Source organism: Caretta caretta, chromosome 2, assembly GCF_965140235.1.
Source record: "Caretta caretta isolate rCarCar2 chromosome 2, rCarCar1.hap1, whole genome shotgun sequence".
Classification (NCBI taxonomy): domain Eukaryota; kingdom Metazoa; phylum Chordata; order Testudines; family Cheloniidae; genus Caretta; species Caretta caretta.
In genome coordinates, this window is record NC_134207.1 from 261,707,514 (window position 1) to 261,728,467 (window position 20,954).

The following is a 20,954-nucleotide window of genomic DNA, read 5'->3' on the forward strand; positions in this document are numbered from 1 at the left end:
TGTCAGGCATGCCCTCCTTCAGATCAGATATAAATAGGGTCCTACCAAATTCACAGTGCATTTGGGTCAATTTCACAGTCATAGGATTTTAAAAATCGTAAATTTCAAGATTTCAGCTATTTCAATCTGAAATTTCAAGGTGTTGTAATTGTAGGGGTCCTGTCCCAAAAAGGAGATGTGTGGTGGGGGTCACAAGGTTATTATGGGGCGAGGGGGGTTGTGGTACTGCTCCTTCAGAGCGGGGTAGCAGCAGGGCAGAAGTGAGGATGGCATGATCTGGTATTGCCACCCTTCTGTACTGCTGCTGCTGGGGTGTTGCCTTTGGAGCTACCAGCCACTGCTCTCCGGCCACCCCGCTCTGAAGGGAGCACAGAAGTCAGGGTGGCAATACCTCAAACCCCTAAAATAACCTTGCAACCCCCTCACCCCGTAGCTCCCTTTTGGGTCAGGACCCCCAGTTTGAGAAACGCTGGTCTCCCCCATAAAATCTGTATAGTACAGGGTACAAGCACACATAAAAACAGATTTCATGGGTAGGAGACCAGATTTCATGGTCCATGATGTGTTTTTCATGGCTGTGAATTTGGTAGGGCCCTAGACATAAATCTTGGAGCCCTGATCACTGGTCATTAAAACTCCTATGTCCTTTTTCATAAGGGTAGGGGTGTTTGACTGAGTTCTAGTGAGGGTAATTACGGTGAATGCCATTAGGCTACTAACATTAACTACTGCTAGCAGTTAAATTTACCCATGGTATTTTTGATGATGTCCATTGTTCTGGGCAATAATGCAGATACCAGGCTGCAGTAAATGTCAAGATCTTAATGACGCCACCTTCTGCTGACCTACTTCCATCTCGCTTCCAGTTGCAGAAAGTATTCTTTGTTAAGCAAACCCATTTGAAAATACTCCCAAGTGCTGTGTTGTACCCAAGAAGCAACTCTACTTAAGTGCTGGGTTAAATGATTCCTATGCAGAGAATGGTATAGGGAGTTAAGATTAATAAGGTGCTATGGGACCCCTCAGGAAAAAAAACTGTATTAAAATCACTTAAAGTTCTTCCAAAATACAAGATTTTCAAGCTTAAAAGTAATTTTTGCCCCTTCATCGCTTCAGTGTCGCATTCATCTGGGAAAGTAGATTTGCCCTGTTCTAATGACTAGTCTGATCTTTTTGTTGGTGAAATTGATCATAAAATTCCCGTTGCTTGAAGTGGAAGCAGGGTGAAATCTCTCTCTTTTTTTTTTTCTTCCCCCCCAGTCAATCTCTACAAGACGTGTCTGTCTGGCTTTGCAGAGATTCATGCAATTCCTTTCTTTGGGTTTCAGTCCATGTGGGTTGTATCCCCTCACACTCTCCCCACTCTGTTCTGGGTTTGAAGAAAACCAAAACCTCACAGTGGAATTAAGAGGAAGCCACTGAGGTTCCCTTGGTTTTAGGTTGAAAACACACATTTCCCTTGATCTCTCTATAAGACCCGAAGTCAAGCCAGGGCTTCATGCTCAGACTTCCTCAAAAGGTCCAAGAATCACTCAAGAGCTTCCATCAAACCTGCTTGAGTGTATAGCTTGAGAGGAAGGATGGCCTTATAGGTAAAGCACTGGGCTGGGATTCAGAAGACTTGGGTTTAATTCCTAGTTTTGCAATAGACTCCCCGTGTGATCTTGGACAAATTGCTTCATTTCTCTCATCCTTATTTCCCCATCTGTAAATAATGTAATTCCTTTCTCTCACTCTCTGCCTGTCTTTTCTATATAGACTATGAGATCATTAGGACAGGGATATTTCCTTACTATGTGTCTTGGTTAGCCCTCTAAGTGCCACCGTACTATGAATAAGTAACCTGTAGCCAAGCTAGTTTTCAGTGATTTTGATTTCTCTTGTGAACATTTTTCTCTTCTCTAGTTCTTAAACCTGAATTTTGGCCAGAAGTATGTGAAATATGCCTGCCATTGGGAAGAAATACAATCATAAGATTGGTAATAATACATAGCTTTTATGTAGTGCTTTTCATCTGTAGATCTCAAATTGCTTTACAAAGGAGGTCAGTGTCATTCTCCCCATTCTACAGATAGGGAAACTGAGGCATGAGAAGGTGAGGTGACTTGCACGAAGTCACCCAGCAGGTCAATGGCGGAGACAGGAATAGAAGTCGCAGGCAGCTTTGTGTACATTTGGGGGCTGGAATTTGACCCTTAACTATCTTAAGGCTAAATCAGGGGTCAGCAACCTTTTAGAAGTGCTGTGCCAAGTCTTCATTTATTCACTTTAATTTAAGGTTTCGCGTGCCAACACTACATTTTAACATTTTTAGAAGGTCTCTCTCTATAAGTCTATATATTATAGAACTAAACTGTTGTTGTATGTAAACAATGTTTTCAAAATGTTTAAGAAGCTTCATTTAAAATTAAATTAAAATGCTGATCTTACGCCACCGGCCCACTCAGCCCGTTGCTGGCCTGGGGTTCCGTTCACCCAGGCCGGCAGCGGGCTGAGCGGGGCCTGCAGCCGGGACCCCAGCTGGCAAGGGGCCGGCAGCCAGAACCCCAGACCAGCAGCGGGCTGAGTGGGGCTGGCGGCCGGTATCCCAGACCAGCAGTGGGCTGAGCAGCTCAGCCCACTGCCGGTCTGGGGTTCTGCTCTGGGGTCTTTTCGAATAGGAAAGACAAGTAGCAAATGAGAGGATTAGAACATATAGTTAGAGTGCCTAAAACCAGGATGCAGGGATCATGGTGCCCAGCAACACACACATAACAGTGCAGCTCTCTGTTGTATTTATAATCACCCTGTTATCTCAGCACTACTCCCCCTCAATTTAGGGTGGGAAGTGAAGAGGAGTGTAATAAAATGAGATTGTGAAGGGCCTACAGTGGCTTGACAACAAGTGGAGGGAGGCTAAGCTACATGGGTTATATCGGCAAGGTGTCCCTTGCAATTATCACAGCCGGAAGATGACCAAGGGGGAGGCCAGAAACTTGGTACATGGATCAGATATAAGCAGAACGTAAAGACCAGTTTGCACAACAGCCAGGGGTACAAGCAGGAGTTTTGGAAGAAGGCTACAAAAGTCACCACGCCCGAACATGCAAGTGGCGAGAAAGACGAGGTAAGGATGAACGCAACATACAAATGAAACAGCAGGGGTAGATGGTAGGGGAGGCAGGGGGTTGATAAGCAAACTGGAATGTAGCCGGGATGTTAGAGCATGTATCCCTAGCCTTGGCAAGCATGCCCTGGAATTGCAAGCACTCAGAGCCTTGGGTTTTAAATCTGATCAGAAAAAGGGAGCAAGTCCAACAGCAGCACAACTCCTGGACTTAGAGAGGAGATAAATAGCCAGCACTGCTCCCTACAGCACCATCAAACGTCTCCTTCAAGGTCTCCTGCGCAAAACACTGACTGTGCCCAGGGCTCTACAAACACCTGAGCTCAGGTACAGTGATCGCCTCAGATGACGGGAGCACAAAGCCCCAACTTCTAAGACTCAGTAATTGCACAGCCCCTGGACCTAAGGTGCCTTTTCTTGTTATTACTGAACTTGCGTGGGAGCCTGACGGGCAGAGCATTAAAAGTACAAACCTGTTTCATCCAGCCTCCTTTCCCCCCAGCTCCCAGGCTGAGTAAGCAGCTCTGGAACCCCTGCAATTATTCCTTGTGGTCAGAAACAACTCTCCTTATGTGGCTGCGGAGCGGGAAGAAAGACACAGACATCCCTTCGTGGCCAGTCCGGATTGCAATATTGGGTGGGGAAGGAGCACGCGCCACAGGGCTGGTGTTTCCCTCATCCCCAACCCCAACAAGCAAGGACTAAGAGGGCAAGGAGTAGGCTCCACCCACCTCCCCAGAACTGAGCTATCACAAGAGGGAAGCGTGCTGCATCCTGTCAGGCCAGCTGTAACTCCTTTCCCCCAGGAGCACAGGGATCTGGGATGGAAATGTGAGTCAGTCCCAAGTTCCTTGCCAGGGCTGCACCTGGGGTCGTACAGTTTCACCATTGCCTCTCACTACAGGAGTCAGTCATACTCTAGCCCGCCACCTATTAATACAACGATCTTGCATGTACTGAGTCCTCAGCGTCTAGCAGAACTGATGCATTTCGAAAGGAGGGCATATACTGTCGTATATTCCCTTTTCTGGGCAAACCTATGAGGTTGGGTCTTGGCAGTGGTGCCTGGCAGCTTGCTCTCTCTCTCTGGGGCACTCAGCTGCTGGGCACTTGCGGCCTAATCAAAGCAGTCTTGTTTGCCACAGGGAATTTCAGTTTTGCTACATCTGAATAATTTATCGGAAGCCAAGAGATGTAACATCGTTCCTCCGGCTCCTCATTCGCCCCGAGTTTTCTGTCGTCTTGCCTTGACACAATCAAAAGAGACACAAAAGCCTCGGATCACTATTCAGAACACTGGCTCAGCGGGGCCCCTGATTCCAGTGCAATCAACAGGAGAGTAACGAGATCCCTCTGACTGTCTCTCCACCAGGATTCACAGCAACTCCGGAAGTCACATCAAGGTCCGCGTGCAACTCATCTGGTTTATACAGTATTTTATTCCTACATCCCTGTCCCAGAAACCCTGGCAGTGGCATATTCATGTTTTTCTTCACAACGAGAGATTATTTACCAGAGGGTATGTAAGCAGTGTCAGGATGAGCTCCACCCTGACATCTGGTGGTGAGGTGTGGCAAGTTGTGGAAAAGAACTTCAGGGGCCGATCTCATTTGCATAGGCACACCCACCCTGCCTAGAATGAGGCCATAGCTGCCCAAATGGTCACTTTGGCTGCTGTGGGATCCCCAGTGTCTCTGTTATTGGGGCAGGAAGAATAAATTGTTATTACCCTGATTATGGGAACTGTACTTGGAACTGTACTTGGCCTTTTGTTATAATGGAGGGACTCACCATCAACTAAGTAGCACTCGCTAGGCAAGGGTCATGGGTTTTAAAACTCTGTGAATTGAGAGAGGCTGGGGACAAGTATTAATACTTGGTGGCATGGGCCTCTTGGTGAGGGCCTTACATGCTAATTGCACTTCTTCCTCTCTCCACTGTGGAATATCAGAGCTAATTTTGATTCTGTTAGGAGTCTAGTTACAGGCTGCTGAGCTCGCTTTGGGCTAATGGTGTACCAGCACTGAGGCTCCCCTACTACAAGCTGAATTCACCAAAGAGCTGAACTGACTAAGAGCTGAAATCACTGAGCATTGTGTTAAGTAGTGGGGGAGCCTGAAGATATATTGTGGAGCAGTTTGTGGGATGGCTGGAGTGCCTTGTGGACAGGCTGGTGGAGAAGTTCGTAGGATGGCGGGAGCTGCTGGTGGGACACAGAGCAGTTTGTGGACCGGCTGGTAGAGCAGTTTGTGGGACGGTGGGAGCTGCGTGTGGGCCGCGGAGCTGAGCGAAGGAGTTCGTGGGGCGGCTGGCGGAGCGGAGCGAAGCGAAGGCCTATGGAGCTGTGGGGCGGTCAGCTTCAGATCATGTAAGGTGCCTCTTACCCCCGTCCCATCTCCACCCAGGTTGGGAGGTAAAGCTCTGCAGATAAACTTTCGAACTCTGGGGCTGTCCTGACCAGGGACAGAGACTTTTGGGGCATTGGACTTTTGGGACTTTGGGTGATTTGGGGTTGCTGGACTCAAGAACCAAAGGGAAAGGGGCATGCCCCAATTTGCTTGGGGTGGGTTTTTTTTGCTCATGGGTTGTGTTATGAATCCTGGTGGTGGTGTTTCCCCAACATAACGCCACATTGTTTCTCTCTGTTATTAAAAGGCTTTTTGCTACACTCAGACTATGTGTTTGCGAGAGGGGAAGTATTGCCTCTTGGAGGCGCCCAGCGGGGGTGGTATATATTTGTCCCAGGTCACTGGGTGGGGGCTCGAGCCGGTTTGCATTGTGTTATTGGAATGGATCCCCTAGATATTGAACCCGGCCCTTGTTGCTGCCAACTCTGATGGGCAGAAGGGTTACAGGTACATGTTACCTATGACTGGCCCAGACTACCGAGAACAAAGGTGTTATGCTCTGATGCACTCCAGAACAGCCATCCCAAAACACAGGGAAATTGAAGCAAGACACACAGGTAGGTGGTCAATCAAAACCTGTAATATCCAGGAACCAGTTAAGTCATTGTCAAATATTCTCCTACCTTTTTTGCCCCTTTTTCCTTTTTCAATTTTGCTACTGAGATAACCGGAGAGTGAAAGGGAAAAAGCAGGGAGGGAAATGGAAAGAATCATGATGCAAACACACAACAGGGCCAAATTACAGTTGCACATGCAACTTTACCTTTTGAGTATTTGACTTTGCAACCTTAATGTTCTTCTGACATAGGGTTTTTGTGGGGTAGGATTAGATGTCATATATGCACATACATGTACACAGAGAGAACAAGACGACATTTTCCCTGGTTAGTTCCCACACGTGGATGGTTTAAGACTTTAACACCCCTCATTTCAATCGTTATCTGTCACTGTCATGCCTTTTCTAAATATTTGGGTTCTGCTATCATGGCTCATCTCATCAACATCTGTGGGAGACGTTAACTCACCTCTGCCAAACCATATACAGAGGGCAAGACAAACACTCTTATCCTACAGATTTGTCTGGTTTTGTAACCCTCCAGGTGACACAAAATGCTTGATTTAAATAAAGACATTAAAAGCCAGATTCTTCCTTCATGTGTATTTTACACCAGCATAACTTCATGTACTTCCATACAGTTACTTAGTGTTTATGCCAGTGTAAATGAAAGAAGAATAAGGCCCAACCTGTCTAGCGAGAGTGTCTGAAGACAGACATAGGAACTGACCTTTTGATGATACAGTAGGATACGGACCCTGGACTTCAGGAAAGCAGACTTCGACTCCCTCAGGGAACAGATGGGTAGGATCCCCTGGGGGACTAACATGAAGGGGAAAAGAGTCCAGGAGAGCTGGCTGTATTTCAAGGAATCCCTGTTGAGGTTACAGGGACAAACCATCCTGATGTGTCGAAAGAATAGTAAATATGGCAGGCGACCAGCTTGGCTTAACGGTGTTAGAAACGTTAAGTGTTAGAAACGTTAAGTGTTAGAAACGGTGTTAGTGTTAGAAATGTAGCTCTGGGATTTTGTTCTAATTGTTTTGGGAGGCCTGGGGGGGGGGACACAATATATGAAGGGAGTCTAGAGCATATATACAAGTGCCTCCCTGTTCTGGTTCAGAGGAATCTTGGGGTTCTTAGAAAGATTGACTGAGAGCGATTGCATTACAGTGCGGATTTGGCTGGGAAGGATTGGATTGGTGCTAAGTAGGGGCCTGTCCTGAGTCCCACCGAGCTTGGCTTAGGGAGCTTGCTGAAGCCTGTGTTGAGGACTTGACTGAGTCTGCCTGTATGGTGCTCTGCATTGTCATAACCACACTGGACCATTGTCCTCCTCCGCCAGGAAGCAAGAACTAAGTTAGGGCACCTCTGAACTTAGAGAGAGCTATCTTCTACTCCCACAAAGCTGACAGACAGAGCCCTGGGGAGACACCAGGCAGAACAGTTCCACTGAAATTTCAGCAGGGAGTGAAATGAGTGTGAACCACACACACAAAACCCCAAACACACCAAATTGAGATGGGAATCAGTAACTCTAAGCTGCACTGAATTGCCTCACATTCAATGTTCTCAGCCTACTAGTGACTGCAATAGGGTGAGTAGTTAAGGGCTGAATTCAGTAAAGTAAAACCGATGGATGGTTCTCAGTGGGGCTAGTTGCTGTGTTGAATCTAGACAGAAAGTTCACCTTCCGGCGACTGCCCAATCTGTACCAATAAATCAACAGAGAGAGGGAGAAGGGAAAAGGGCACACTTCCTTACAGAGGACAGATCGCAGTGTCCGGTCACTTGGAGGCAGCAGGTGGGGAGCGGCCGTGCCGTGCAGCATGATAAAGGACCTAGCCTTGTGATGTCCAGGTCACAGGAGAGGGCAAAAGCTAGCTCTGTGTCTAAGGGGGCTGCCTTGACTTAATGCCCTTGGTGCACGAGGAGCAAAGTGGGAGCATGTCAGGCAGAGGATTCCAGAAGAGGGAATCAGTGTGCGGTTGGATAGATGTCTCCATGCTCAATCCACTGGCCTGGGGCCTTAGCCCAGCAGGTGTGTGGGGAAGGAACATAGATCTCCCACATCTTCCAGAGCGTCTTGGTTTAAGCCCTGCATTTGGAAAGGGCTGGGTGGGAAATGCAGTGGCTCCTCAAAGCATCAGATCTTTCAGCCCCCATTGCCAAGCTGTGCGCCTAGAGCTGAAAATGCATTCTTAAGCTTCCGACAGCCAGGAGATTTCAAAGCTATTTGTTTACATTGGACGGTGCATGAGAAACAGTGTTGAAAGAGACTGATGAGGAGACAATGCAATCCCGCCAGCAGCTCTCTCAGCTGGGCAAGTGGCAAATTCCTGAGAGGGTTCTGCGATGGCCAGGATCCCAGGCAACTGGGGCTTGAAAATATAAGTCCCAGTGAGGGCAAGTAGAAGTTCTGTACTGACCGCCTGGCTCAGCCTGGACAAGTGGGTCAGGCAGGTTGGAGGAGGAAGGGGTTCAAAGGTGGCTCGGGGCCATTATACCTCCAGGGTGGCACAGGGAATGAAGAGGCCAGGCCTGGTGTCTGCTGGACCCAGGTCAACAGTGTGTGAAAGGCAGGGCCCTCCAGGTGTGGGGCCCTTAACTAAATTTCAGTCTCTCAGTGGGGTCAGTTTGAAATTCCACACCTGCCTCATGGGACCTTGGGGTGGCCTGGCATCATTTCAAGGTTCTCCCCCCTGTGGGCAACAGAGGCTGCAGATGCCCAAGGAAGTTCCTCAAGACCCCAGTAAAGAAATTAAAGTGACAACATTTCCATAGGGGACTTTAAAGAATTGATAATGGGGAGATGTATGCTGGCCCACAGACCCTGGGCAGGATGGTGGCCTGGTGGTGGGGCTTAGGGACCAGAACAGGCTGGGCAGCCCTCTACCAACTCACTCACTCCCCTTCCATCCCTTGGGAAGTGTTTCATAGCATTGCACTAGTCAAATCTTGGTCAAAGACTCCCCCACCAAACACTGCATGGTGCAGTATGGGTGTATTGTCGGACTAAAACAATGCTAAGTCTTCCAGACTTCTAACTCCACGTTAGAATGATTTCAGCTAGACCCGGTTTAATTATGAAGGCAGAGCAGCTTCTTTGTTGGGCATTCATTTATTTGCGGGATGGGAAGCACAGCTCCCTTCCAAATACTGGCAAATCCTTTCATTTGTTATAGAGACAGGACTCATCAGAGCCTTTCCGATTTACCATAAGACCTGTCCCGGGTCAAGATTTGTACTGCCTGCTGCAGGGACCAACAGCTTTATTATTTCCTAGGCAGTTGCTCTTTGGCTCTCTTGCTTTCGCACGCTATCTCTGCAGTCCAGGGCATTTCACGCGTTTTTGAGTCCATTAGATCAGACATTCAAGTCTGAGTCCTTTGCAATTTTTAAAATGGGAGAGCGGAGAGCTAAAATAAAGCGGCAAATGGACAAAAAGTCTTTCGTCAGCAGGTCGCTGGTTCGGCTCTAATTCTACGTCTGCCATGACTAAAAGTCATTTCAACCTGGAGGCAATTTCAGTAGCCATATGTTAGTCTCACTCTTGTTTCCAGGAGACAGGTGTTCATGCCCAATAAATCGTTACAAATGCAACACAGCAAAGTCCAAAGACAGAACTGGGTGTGGACAAACTACGCTCTTGCTCGACAGAGTCGGGGCTGATGCATAGTGGGTGGCATGCAGGGGAAATATTTAGGTTTTTAACATTTTATAATTCTCACAGCAAAATGACTGACCAAGTATTATTATTTTATCAACTACCATTGGTTAATAACGTAGATAAAACATCCTGATTGGTTAATAATTAAATCACACAATGTTTTAATACCATATGTGATGGGTTCGGTCACAGAGACCCCCTTGGGACTGTCACCTGATGTGCTGAAACTACCTCTGAGCCTGCTTTCTTTGCCAGCTTGGGGCTCCAGAGCCCTGCCTTGTTGAGCCAGACATGCTAGCCAGCTGCAACACAGAGCCAGGGTCTGAACGATGCCCCTATATCTGCAGACTAAACTGAAAACAGCTCAGCAAGTCCTCCTGTCTCCAGCACGCAGACACCCAGCTCCCAATGGGATCCAAACCCCAAATAAATCAGTTTTACTTTGTATAAAGCCTATACAGGATAAACTCATAAATTGTCTGCCCTCTATAACACTGATAGAGAGATCTGCACAGCTGTTTGCTCCCCCAGGTATTAATCAATCACTTACTCTGGGTTAATTAATAAACAAAAGTAATTTTATTAAGTATAAAAAGTAGGATTTAAGTGGTTCCAAGTAATAACAGACAGAACAAAGTAAGTTACCAAGCAAAATAAAACAAAATATGCAAGTCTAAGCCTAATACATTAAGAAACTGAATACAGGTAAATCTCACCCTCAGAGATGTTCCAATATGCTTCTTTCACAGACTAGAAACCTTCCTAGTCTGGGCCCAATCCATTCCTGTGGTACAGTCCTTGTTAGTTCCAGCTCAGGTGGTAACTAGGGGATTTCTCATGAATGGCAGCCTCCTTTGTTCTGTTCCACACCCTTTTATAGCTTTGGCACAAGGTGGCAATCCTTTGTCTCTCTCTGGGTTCCTACCCCTCCTTCTAAATGGAAAAGCACCAGGTTTAAGATAGATTCCAGAATCATGTGACATGTTCACATGTCCTGTGAGACTTCATTACCCACTGGCTGGCACACAAGTATACAGGAAGGCTTACAAGTAAACAGAGCCATTTACAACCAATTGTCCTAGTCAATGCGAGCCATCAAGATTCTAAATCACCATTAATGGCCCACACTTTGCATAACTACAATAGGACGTCAGAGTTATATTTCATATTCCTAATTCCAGGTATAAGAATGATACATTCATACAAATAGGATGACCACACTCAGTAGATTATAAGCTTTGTAATGATACCTTACAAGAGACCTTTTGCATAAAGCATATTCTAGTTACATCATATCCACTCTTATAAACGTATTTCTATAAAGCATACGGAGTGCAACCATCTGCTGCAAAGAGCGGCAGGAGACACATTAAAGATTCACTTGCAGCTCATGAGCCTCAGTCTGAGTATCACTGATACAGAGGATAATCAACTGCAACCTTTAAGGCACTGGTTCTCAACTGTGGTCCACTTGTTCAGGGAAAGCCCCTGGTGGGCCAGGCCGGTTTGTTTACCTGCCACGTCCGCAGGTTTGGCCGATCACAGCTCCCATTGGCTGCGGTTCACCCCTGCAGGCCAATGGGGGCTGCAGGAAGTGGCGCAGACCAAGGGATGTGCTGGCCGCCCTTCCCGCAGCCCCCATTGGCCTGGAGCGGCGAACCGCGGCCAGTGGAGCCGCGATCGGCTGAACCTGCGGATGCGGCAGGTAAACAAACCGGCCCAGCATGCCAGGGGCTTTCCCTGAACAAGCATGGACCACAGTTCAGAACCACTGCTTTGATGAGTTTTAAAAAAAAACAGTCATCATGGGCTGTTCTTAAAGGACAGTCTTGTGGGTAAGGTACTGAAGTGGAACACAGGAGACCCACTTCAAGCCTGTGGAAGAGCTGGGAATTGAAGGAACTTTTCCAAGGTCACACAATCCCTCACCATCTGGAAAATTGCAACACGACTTCCTTTCCCCTGCTGTTTATCTGGCTTGGCTACTTAGACTGGAAGCTCTCTGATCCAGGGACTGTCTTATTAAGTGTATGTACACACCTCAGAGAATGGGGCCTTTCACTTCAGAGGATTGTTTGTCATATGTTTATTACATATAAAAGAAATAACATTCAAAGAGCATAATTAAGACTGCAAAAAGTCAAGCATTCAACGGTTAGGAAATGTCAGACTTAAGGGGCCTTAATCCCTCCCCCCGCCCTCCCCCACCTGCATATGCATTATGAAACAGTCTCTAATTATATGATCACATACTATTCCCCACCCCCCTAAACTCCTGCCTCATTCAATGCATGGTTTATTCAATATTTCTTTTTCCCCTCCCCCTTCAATGAGTAGCCCCAGGGCTTAGTTTCTGGACACCAGCCAACCCTTGCTCTGCATACAAAGTTATTAATTCCTGCTACCCCATTTCTCTGACAGCTGGGAGGAGCAATTGCAGGGACAACTTGTTCAGCCCTGACAGCCCTGGGCTGCAGCATGCTCAATTTTCTCTTTTGGGGTGACAGGTTTCAGAGTAGAAGCCATGTCAGTCTGTATCCGCAAAAAGAACAGGAGTACTCCTGTTCTTTTGGGATGGTTCGTGCACAGTCTGCTTGGTACATAGGAGCTGCAAGGGGCTGCAGCATGCTCAGGGCAGACAGCACCTTCAAAGAATTTAGCTGCTGAAACAAGTCTCTCTTGAACACGTGCAAACTGAGGTTTTTCATATGCATGTAAATTGGCCAAATTTGTGTGGATTTTTCACAGGGGCAGTAAGGGGCACATGCCTGACACGAGGCAACTTCCTGCCAAATTTCACATCGTTGCTCCAGAACATGAAGGTGCTAACGCTTCTCAAAAAAGGTTTGTTGGGTTTTTTTTTTTTTTAACCGGAGCGAAACAATGTATTTTTCCTTAATCTCATTCTTGGAACTGTTGAGTTGAAACTTTCCACTAATATTTAACCTGAAGCAGACACCCATCATGGAAAATTTCAGACCAAATGGTTAAAGTTTGGCAAAGTTATAAGAAATTAAATCAGGGTCTCGTAATGGGAAGCATCAGGCAAACTTAAGTTGAGGTGGCACTATCTAGCTCCGCCTATAATAAAGGGTTAGTTCATGTTTTAATAAGTGATTAATCAATTGTTTGAATCGGACCAGTCAGTCAGTAGCTTTGTAATCAGCTTCTACTGATGTGCTTATAATTATCTATAACATTACTCATGTCTGCAACATGCTTATAACATCTATTAATCATTTTTAACCCTTTATATATCACTGGGGCCTTAGTACATCAGACTGGACATAAAGTGTAAGTTTTAACAGTGAGGGTAATTAACCAATGGAATAATTTCCCAAGGGCCATGGTGGATTCTCCATCACTGACCATTTTTTAAATTAAGATTGAATTTTTTTCGAAAAAAAGATACTCTAAGAATTATTTTGGGAAGGTTCTATAGCCTGTGTCATGCAGGAGGTGAGACTGGATGATCACAGCGATCCCTTCTGGCTTTGGAATTTATGAATAGCCTATTTATAAATTATACAAAGGGAGCCACAAAAATGCTGATCTGCACCTTTTGAAAAAGAGACAACAGCACAACACAAGGGGTTAAAAAATATGTGTTCAATGGAACGGTAAAAAAAAAAAATCCTAGACTTCTTGCCTTTTTCTGTTGATATTCAAAATGTAACAATATGTGAAGCATGTTGCAATTAATTCAAAGATTCTTAGGCCAGAAGGGACCATTGGATATCTAGTCTGGCCTTCTGTATAAGACAGGCCATATAATTTCACCTCGCTATCCCTGTATTGAGCTCAATAACTTGTGTTTGACTAAAGCACGTCTTTCATAAAGGCATCCAGCCTTGATCTGAAGATGGAGAATCCATCACTTTCCTTGGTAACTTGTTCCACTGGTTAATCACTCTCACTGTTAAACATTTGTGCCTTCTTTCTAATTTGAATTGGTCTGGCTTTAACCTAGTGGAGAAAGGCACAACAAGAATCAGTGGCTGAGATTAAAGAGCCCATTAATATCCAGAACTTTCTCCCTTGAAGGCACTTATCCATCATAATCTATCCAACACTTGATCTTCTTTTTGACAGTCTAAACTGACTGAGCTCCTTAAGTCTCTCGCCATGAGGCACGTTTCCCAGTTTCATTTTTGTGGGTGATGGTAAAAGGCAAAGTAGGACAGGAAAACTCCTTGAATGCAAGCTGGCACTCACTATCTATGCGTACGTTTGCACTGCAATGAGGTGTGATTGCAGCATACGTCTAACTGAGCTAGCTCCCTAAAAATAGCGGTGAAGCAGCAATCACATCTCCCAGTTGCAGTGTAGACATACCCTACATGTAATTCACGTGACTCAGAATTGCAAGCATCAGTTAAAGTCTGTTAAAACAAAATTCCAAGACTTCACATTCTAGCCTTTCAGCATTAAGCACGCTTGAGGTAACACAGATTCCTTCATCGTACCCGCTGGCCACTGGTAGCCATTACAAGACAGTCAGGATGAGCTCAGCTCTAGCTCCTTCTATGTTAGAGAACATTGTTGCCTCATGAACTCATCAGCTCCAACATGGGAGGTGAGGGGTGTCTAACCGCATCAGGGCTCTGCAAACGCAAACGAAAGTAATCCATTAAATCACCAGTGCTGTTGGCTCTTATTAACACCCCATCCACCTCTATATGTTTCAGCAGGATGAACAGAGATTTACTACTGGAATCAGGTAATGTCAAGTGGGAATCAAAATCCTTTGTATCTGATATGTGGGGAAGTAATTAGGCTAATGACAAGCACAAAGCTGAGAGTATAAGGCAGTGGAATTAATAGCACAGTGTGTCTCAGTGCATTTTAGCAGCACGTTCAACCTGCGCAGGGCCGTGCGAAGGGGCGGGGGGGGTCAAACAGTTCCAGTGGCATTGCACTGGATCTATGGGCCCCACCCTGCGAGCCTTTCCAAAGAGGAGTAGCCATGGGCAGCAGGTACCATAGCCTGGGGGAGGCTATGCCTCCCCGAACAGCCAGACGTTGCCCCGCCCATGCCCCGCCCCCAGACCCCCTCCTTCCCCCCCTGCTTCCCACCGCTCTGTGTGCGCGGCTCCAGGCCCCCAGCCATTGCTGGCCACGGCTGGGGCTGAGCCACCCACCCTCCCAGCGCTCTGGGCCGGGGGGGGCGGGGGCTGTGCCCATGCATGCCCCCCAACCCTCCCTCCAGGGCTGGGGCCAGTGGCTACGGTGCAGGGTGCTCTGGGCTCCAGCGGGGTGGGGGGAGGGGGGGAGAGAGGGAGCACACAAGGGGTGTGGCCTCAGGTGGAACGGGTGGAGCTGGGGGCTAGCCTCCCTCAGCCGGCAGTTCACACGCCACCCATGGCAGTTCACACGTCGCCCAACTAACGCAGAGTTTCCAATCATACCTAAGGGGGTTAAGGAGCATGTCCCATTGATTCCCTTAGGTACTTTTGGAAAAATCCTCCTGGAACAGACTCTGCTGTGCCCCTGTTCTTTAAATTAAGCTATGGATGCAGTAAGGCCTTTCCCCATCAAGGAGCACTGTCCTGTCTGGAGAGTTGTGCTCATGGAAGAGCTGGTAGTTTTCCCCATACAAACATGTGATCATCAGGGGAGAGAGGCACATGTATATTGGCAGCCTCCGTTCCTTCTCTTCCTCTAGAGCCTTGTGAGCAATGGGATTCATAACCGCACCCTGACCCCTCAGAGAATAACCTGGACATAGGTCAGCCCCAGACACCCCACTCCAGACAATACACCGACCCCATCTGGATCAGCCTCTGATTAGAGGAACAGGTCACATCCTCTCAACCACGGCTGGCTGGAAAACAAGAATTTAGTTTAGCAAAAAATTGAGTTTTGGATATTTGGTTTCATTCCGCATCAGGCAGAAACCCAAAGAACGTTTGATATTTTTTCAGGGAAAAATAAAGAGACCCGCTCAGCCTGATGGACAAGGCCCTTAGGTGGGATTTGGAAGACCTGGGTTCAAGTTATTGCATAGCTCTAAATCCGGCACAGTGGAGACTTGACCCAGGTCTCCTACTTCCCTGCTGAGGGCCCTAACAACCATGCTATTGGCTATTCTAGATCTCCTTCCCTTCACCTTCCTCCACTTTCAGATATCTCTTCCCAAAGAAAGTTTTTGTCAAAACAGAAAACTGAAACTTTTGACATGGAAATGTTTAACTAATCCGTTCCTGATCAGCTCTGGACTCTGATGGTAACTCCCAGGTCCTGAGAACCTGCTCGACACACTCAAAGTAGGCAAAACAGACTAATGTTTCCCTGCTGATGCTAGCTCTGGTCCTGGGGTGTGCTACCCACGTGAGGACTGGCTGCCTGCATTTGCCTGGGGCATAAATATGCCCGTTTGGCAGACAAACATCTCGAGCTGCTGCTGCTGTAACTCCCTCTTCATTGTGTGCCAATGAGCAGGAAAGACCAGTATATTGTATAGAGGACACTGCGAGAGAGCAGAGGGCAGCATTGCCAAAAAAAAACCCACAGAACCCTGGCCCAGAGGCAATTAAAGCCAGAAAGCTGTGTCCTTCACAGCTAGGACTTTGTACCCACATATAAAAGTGTAAAACTGAGGCAACGGCAGAGAATTTCAGCCCACCTGGTGTATTTCTTGATGTGACTAACTAGCCACCTAGGCTTTGTCTGCATACAAAAGTGATGCGGCTTTAACTACTCTGGCATAATTAAAGTGGTACAATGGAACGCGGATAAATCCCAGTTGCCAGCGGGCAGGATTGAACCTGGGAATCTCTGGACCTAAACGCACAAGCTTCTGATACACACGCTAAAAGCTACGTGGCACTTAGTTAAAGCTGTAGCAGACTCATTAATCTCTATGTGGTCTCGGTGCCGCTGGAGGGGACAAAGCACCACACCTAGGAGGTGTGTGGGTTCCAACAGCCTGTGGGTGGATATAGTTGTACTGGTGTAAAAGGGCTGACACGGGTATAGCTTAGTCCACTTCCCGTAAAGGAATCAGCTGTACCAATACGAATGTTTTTACACCAGTATAACTGCATGCACACCAGGTGTGGGACCAGTAGAATGATCCCAGTACAAAAAAACCCCTCTAATCCCAGTAGTTGTATCAGCACAAATACTAGGTCCTGGTGCCCCCAGCTGAGAGAGGAAGATCATCCGCACACAGTTCTGAGTCCATGAGGCGAGTCCTTCCAGATGAGTCCCCATCTCTTGCCGCCTCTCTTCCCCCACGATTCCTCCTGGAGGAGAAATTAAGATCATGGCACATTGTCTGTGGCCTACGGCTGTTCTAGCGGCAAGGAGAGGAGTCTGGGTGAGGACGCTGTGTTAGAGGCCTTCACTTTCCACATCCTTGCTTTTGTAGTAGGTGAGCTGTGCACAATCCCGGCTCCACTAAAGTCCGTAGGCATTTTGCCATTGACTGCAGCAGGGCCAAGATTTCACCTGTCGTATAGACCAGCTCTAAGGCTATGGCTATTGTACTGCTTAAATTGGCATAAATTATGTCGCGCAGGGGTGTGAATTAGCCCCACACACATAACACCGAGTGACATAACTTATACCAACTTAAGTGACGGAGTGGACGGCGCTATATTGGTGGGAGAGTTTCTCCTGTCGGCTTAGAGTGGCTATGTAACACCGGTCGTCGGGATCAAACCGCAGACCTCTGGAGCTCAGTGCATAAGCCTCTACCACATGAGCTAAAAGCCAACTGCCTGTTAGCGAAGGCTGTAGAGCAGACTCATTTTCTCTCTCTCTACATGGTCTCGGTGCCACTAGATGGGACAGAACCCCACACCCAGGAGGTGTGTGGGTTACAGCTACACAGAGCAGCTGCGTCACTGTTAGCTCTCTACTGTAGCCTTAGCCTTAGTGACTCACACTGTAGCATTTGTGTATGAACATGAACACACACAACCCATCGGAGGAAACAATACAAGCTGGTCCTTCTTCTCCCTAGCGGGTTTGGCAGGCATCGCTAATGAATGCGCCATGCTTTATTATTCCTAAGCCAGCTGCTCTGACACATTGATACTCAACACACATCAGAAGGCTCTTTCAAAGAAACCAAGCCCTCTTACAATGCAAACGAAGACTGACAAGGCAGAGCATTCTCTGAGCCCAGCCTGGCAAGCTTCAGCACCAACAATAAGTTACCATCACTTGGGCTGCAGAGCGGAGACCTGCTTTACTGGTTTACTATTAGCAGTGGGGAAAAACAATCAATTATATTGGGGTCAGCGAGGCTTTACAAGCAAACTCAGAGGTATAAACAATCCAAACATCAGCTTCTGCCAAGTGACAAAAGCAGCTATAAAGCAGCGGTTCTCAACCAGGAATCTGGGGCCCGCTGAGGGGGCCATGAGCAGGTTTCAGGGGATCCACCAAAATAAATCAGAGAGCAGGGCCAGCATTAGACTCAGTGGGGCCTAAGGCAGAAAGCTGAAGCCTGCCGCCTGGGGCTGAAGCCGAAGCCCGAGCAACTTAGCTTTGGGGGGCCCCCTCTGGCACAGGACCCTGGGCAATTGCCCTGCTTGCTGCCCCCCTAATACCAGTCCTGGTGTTTAATCGACTGAAACACAGCTGTTGTGGCACCGGTGGGCCATAGAAGTGTTATAGCATGTCTGGGGTCCTCAGAAAGAAAAAAAGATTGAGAACCCCTGCTATAAAGCACTCAGAACAGATTTCTAGCATAAGATCGGAGCAGAAGTTCTGGACTAAGTGGTGTTTTCTCTAGACAAGGAGGGGAAGTGGATGGCTTTTCTGGTTGAATTTTATGCAGGTTTTGTGTTAATATTGGTTTTACAGTCATCTGAGTCGGCAATTAAGTAGTAAGTAGAAAAATTGAAAACAAAACTACTCATGGTCACTCATTATGGCAAGCAGATGTTCATTGATATTTTGGCACTTGAATATGATGGATCCTTGGTGAATGCATCCTCACTTTTGAAGAACATGGGCATTGTGGTACGTTCTATGGGAGTGTGTAATGAACCCTCATGCATCAAGGCACGAGCTGATTGTTAGCTGGGGTCAGGAAGAAAAGAGGCAGAGTGGGTGGGGGGTGGATCTTCCTAATGAGGACAATCTAGGGCATTTTGTGGTTACCAGTGTGCCTTGCACCAGCTGCCATGGTTGTCTGAAGCCCTTGCCTCAATATGCTGCTCAGCTCACTGGTTCTGGAGAAAGCAGATATATAGAGCCAGCCACAGAACATTCAATGAGCAACTGTGCCTCATCATGGCCAAACTGCCTGGGAAGAGGGCAACCTCACAGAGCCACAGCAGCTGCTTTGATAGACCATTCACAGTCGTTAACTTCTTGTCCCACTGGTGGACAATGCCCCGCCCCGTGGGCGTTGTCACCACTTGCATGAGGAGCATGCTGAGCTGTTGCACACACACCTGTCTAGGAGGGCCTGGAAATCACATGCCTCTTAATGAAAGCTAGTGTTCACTATATGATGCTGGATTCAACAGATAATTTCTATTACACAAGCACCTAGAGACCCCAACTGACATCAGGGCACCGGTGTCCTAGGCACTGCATAGAGTACGGGTAAGTCCCTGCCCCAGAGATCTCCCACACCAAACAGACAGCACAGAGAAAGGAAGTACTGTCCCCATGTTACAGATGGTGGCGAACTGAGGTAGAAAGAGAAAGTGACTTGCCCTCAGTTACAGAGGGAATCTGCAGCAGAGCCAATAATTTAACCGGGCTCTCCCAAGTCCCATTCTGTCCCTCTAAGTGGAACCCCATTGTTCCTTCCAGACATTTCAGACAGGAGGTGCAAGGGCACCACTTCCTGAAAAATTGGAGGTGGGGGGGAACAATAACAGAAAATGTGGAAATGGCAGAAGTGCTAAATGACTATTTTGTTTCGGTTTCCACCAAAAAGGTTAGCAGCGATTGGACGTCTACCATAGTGAATGCCAGTGAAAATGAGGTAGGATTAGAGGCTAAAATAGGGAAAGAACATGTTAAAAATTACTTAGATGTCTTCAAGTCACCAGGTCCTGATGAAATACATCCTAGAATACTCAAGGAGCTGACTGAGGAGATATCTGAGCCATTAGTGATTATCTTCAAAAAGTCATGAAAGACGGGAGAGATTCCAGAGGACTGGAAAAGGGCAAATATAGTGCCCATCTATAAAAAGTGGAATAAGGACAACCCAGGGAATTACAGACTAGTCAGTTTAACTTCAGTACCCAGAAAGATAATGGGGCAAACAATTAAGCAAACAATTTGCAAACACCTAGAAGATAATAAGGTGATGAGTAACAGTCAGCATGGATTTGTCAAGAACAAATTGTGTCAAATCAACCTGATAGCTTTCTTTGACAGGGTAACAAGCCTTGTGGACAGGGAGGAAGCAGCAGATGTGATATATTTTGACTTTCGTAAGGCTTTTGATACTGTCTCGCATGACCGTCTCATAAACAAATTAGGGAAATAAAACCTAGATGGAGCTACTGTAAGGTGGGTGCATAACTGGTTGGAAAATCATTCCCAGAGAGTAGTTATCAGTGGTTCACAGTCAAGCTGGAAGGGCATATCAATTGGGGTCCCACAGGGATAAGTTCTGGGTCCGGTTTTGTTCCATATCTTCATCAATGATTTAGATAATGGCATAGAGAGTACACTTATAAGGTTTGAGGAGAATACCAAGCTGGGAGGGGTTACAAGTGCTTTGGAGGTTAGGATTAAAGTTCAAAATGATCTGGACAAACTAGAGAAATCGTCTGAAGTAGATATGATGAAATTCAATAAGGACAAATGCAAAGTACTCCACTTAGGAAGTGGACATTTTGCACACATACAAAATGGGAAATGACTGCCTAGGAAGTACTGCGGGAAGGGATTGGGGGGTCATAGTGGATCATAAGCTAAACAGGAGTCAACAGTATAACACTGTTGCCAAAAAAAAAAAACAAACCAACCTCATTCTGGGATGTATTAGCAGCAGTGTTGTTAGCAAGACATGAGAAGTAATTCTTCCTCTCTACTCCGCACTGATTAGGCCTCAACCGGAGTATTGTGTCCAGTTCTGGGTGCCACATTTCAGGAAAGATGTGAACAAACTGGAGAAAGTCCAGAGAAGAGCAATAAAAATGATTAAAGGTGTAGAAAACATGACCTATGAGGGAAGGTTGAAAAAACTGGGTTTGTTTAGTCTGGACAAGAGAAGACTGAGAGGGGACA

General features: G+C 46.9%; 1 protein-coding gene across 5 annotated transcripts in view; it reads right to left on the reverse strand.

Moving 5' to 3' along the window:
* SEC22C (SEC22 homolog C, vesicle trafficking protein) overlaps positions 1 to 20,954 on the reverse strand; it is a 195,311-nt gene that overhangs the window by 58,111 nt on the left and 116,246 nt on the right. For 2 of the 5 annotated variants that reach the window (XM_075126042.1, XM_075126040.1), the window contains one exon: positions 10,342 to 10,673. The exons of 2 other annotated variants lie outside the window; for them this stretch is intronic. In XM_075126042.1, coding sequence (XP_074982143.1) covers positions 10,662 to 10,673 — 12 coding nt within the window. In that variant the 3' untranslated portion in view covers positions 10,342 to 10,661. Of the gene's footprint in view, positions 1 to 10,341; positions 10,674 to 14,870; positions 16,988 to 20,954 lie in introns of those variants that run through there. One more of the 5 variants, XM_075126038.1, reaches the window with a different exon arrangement.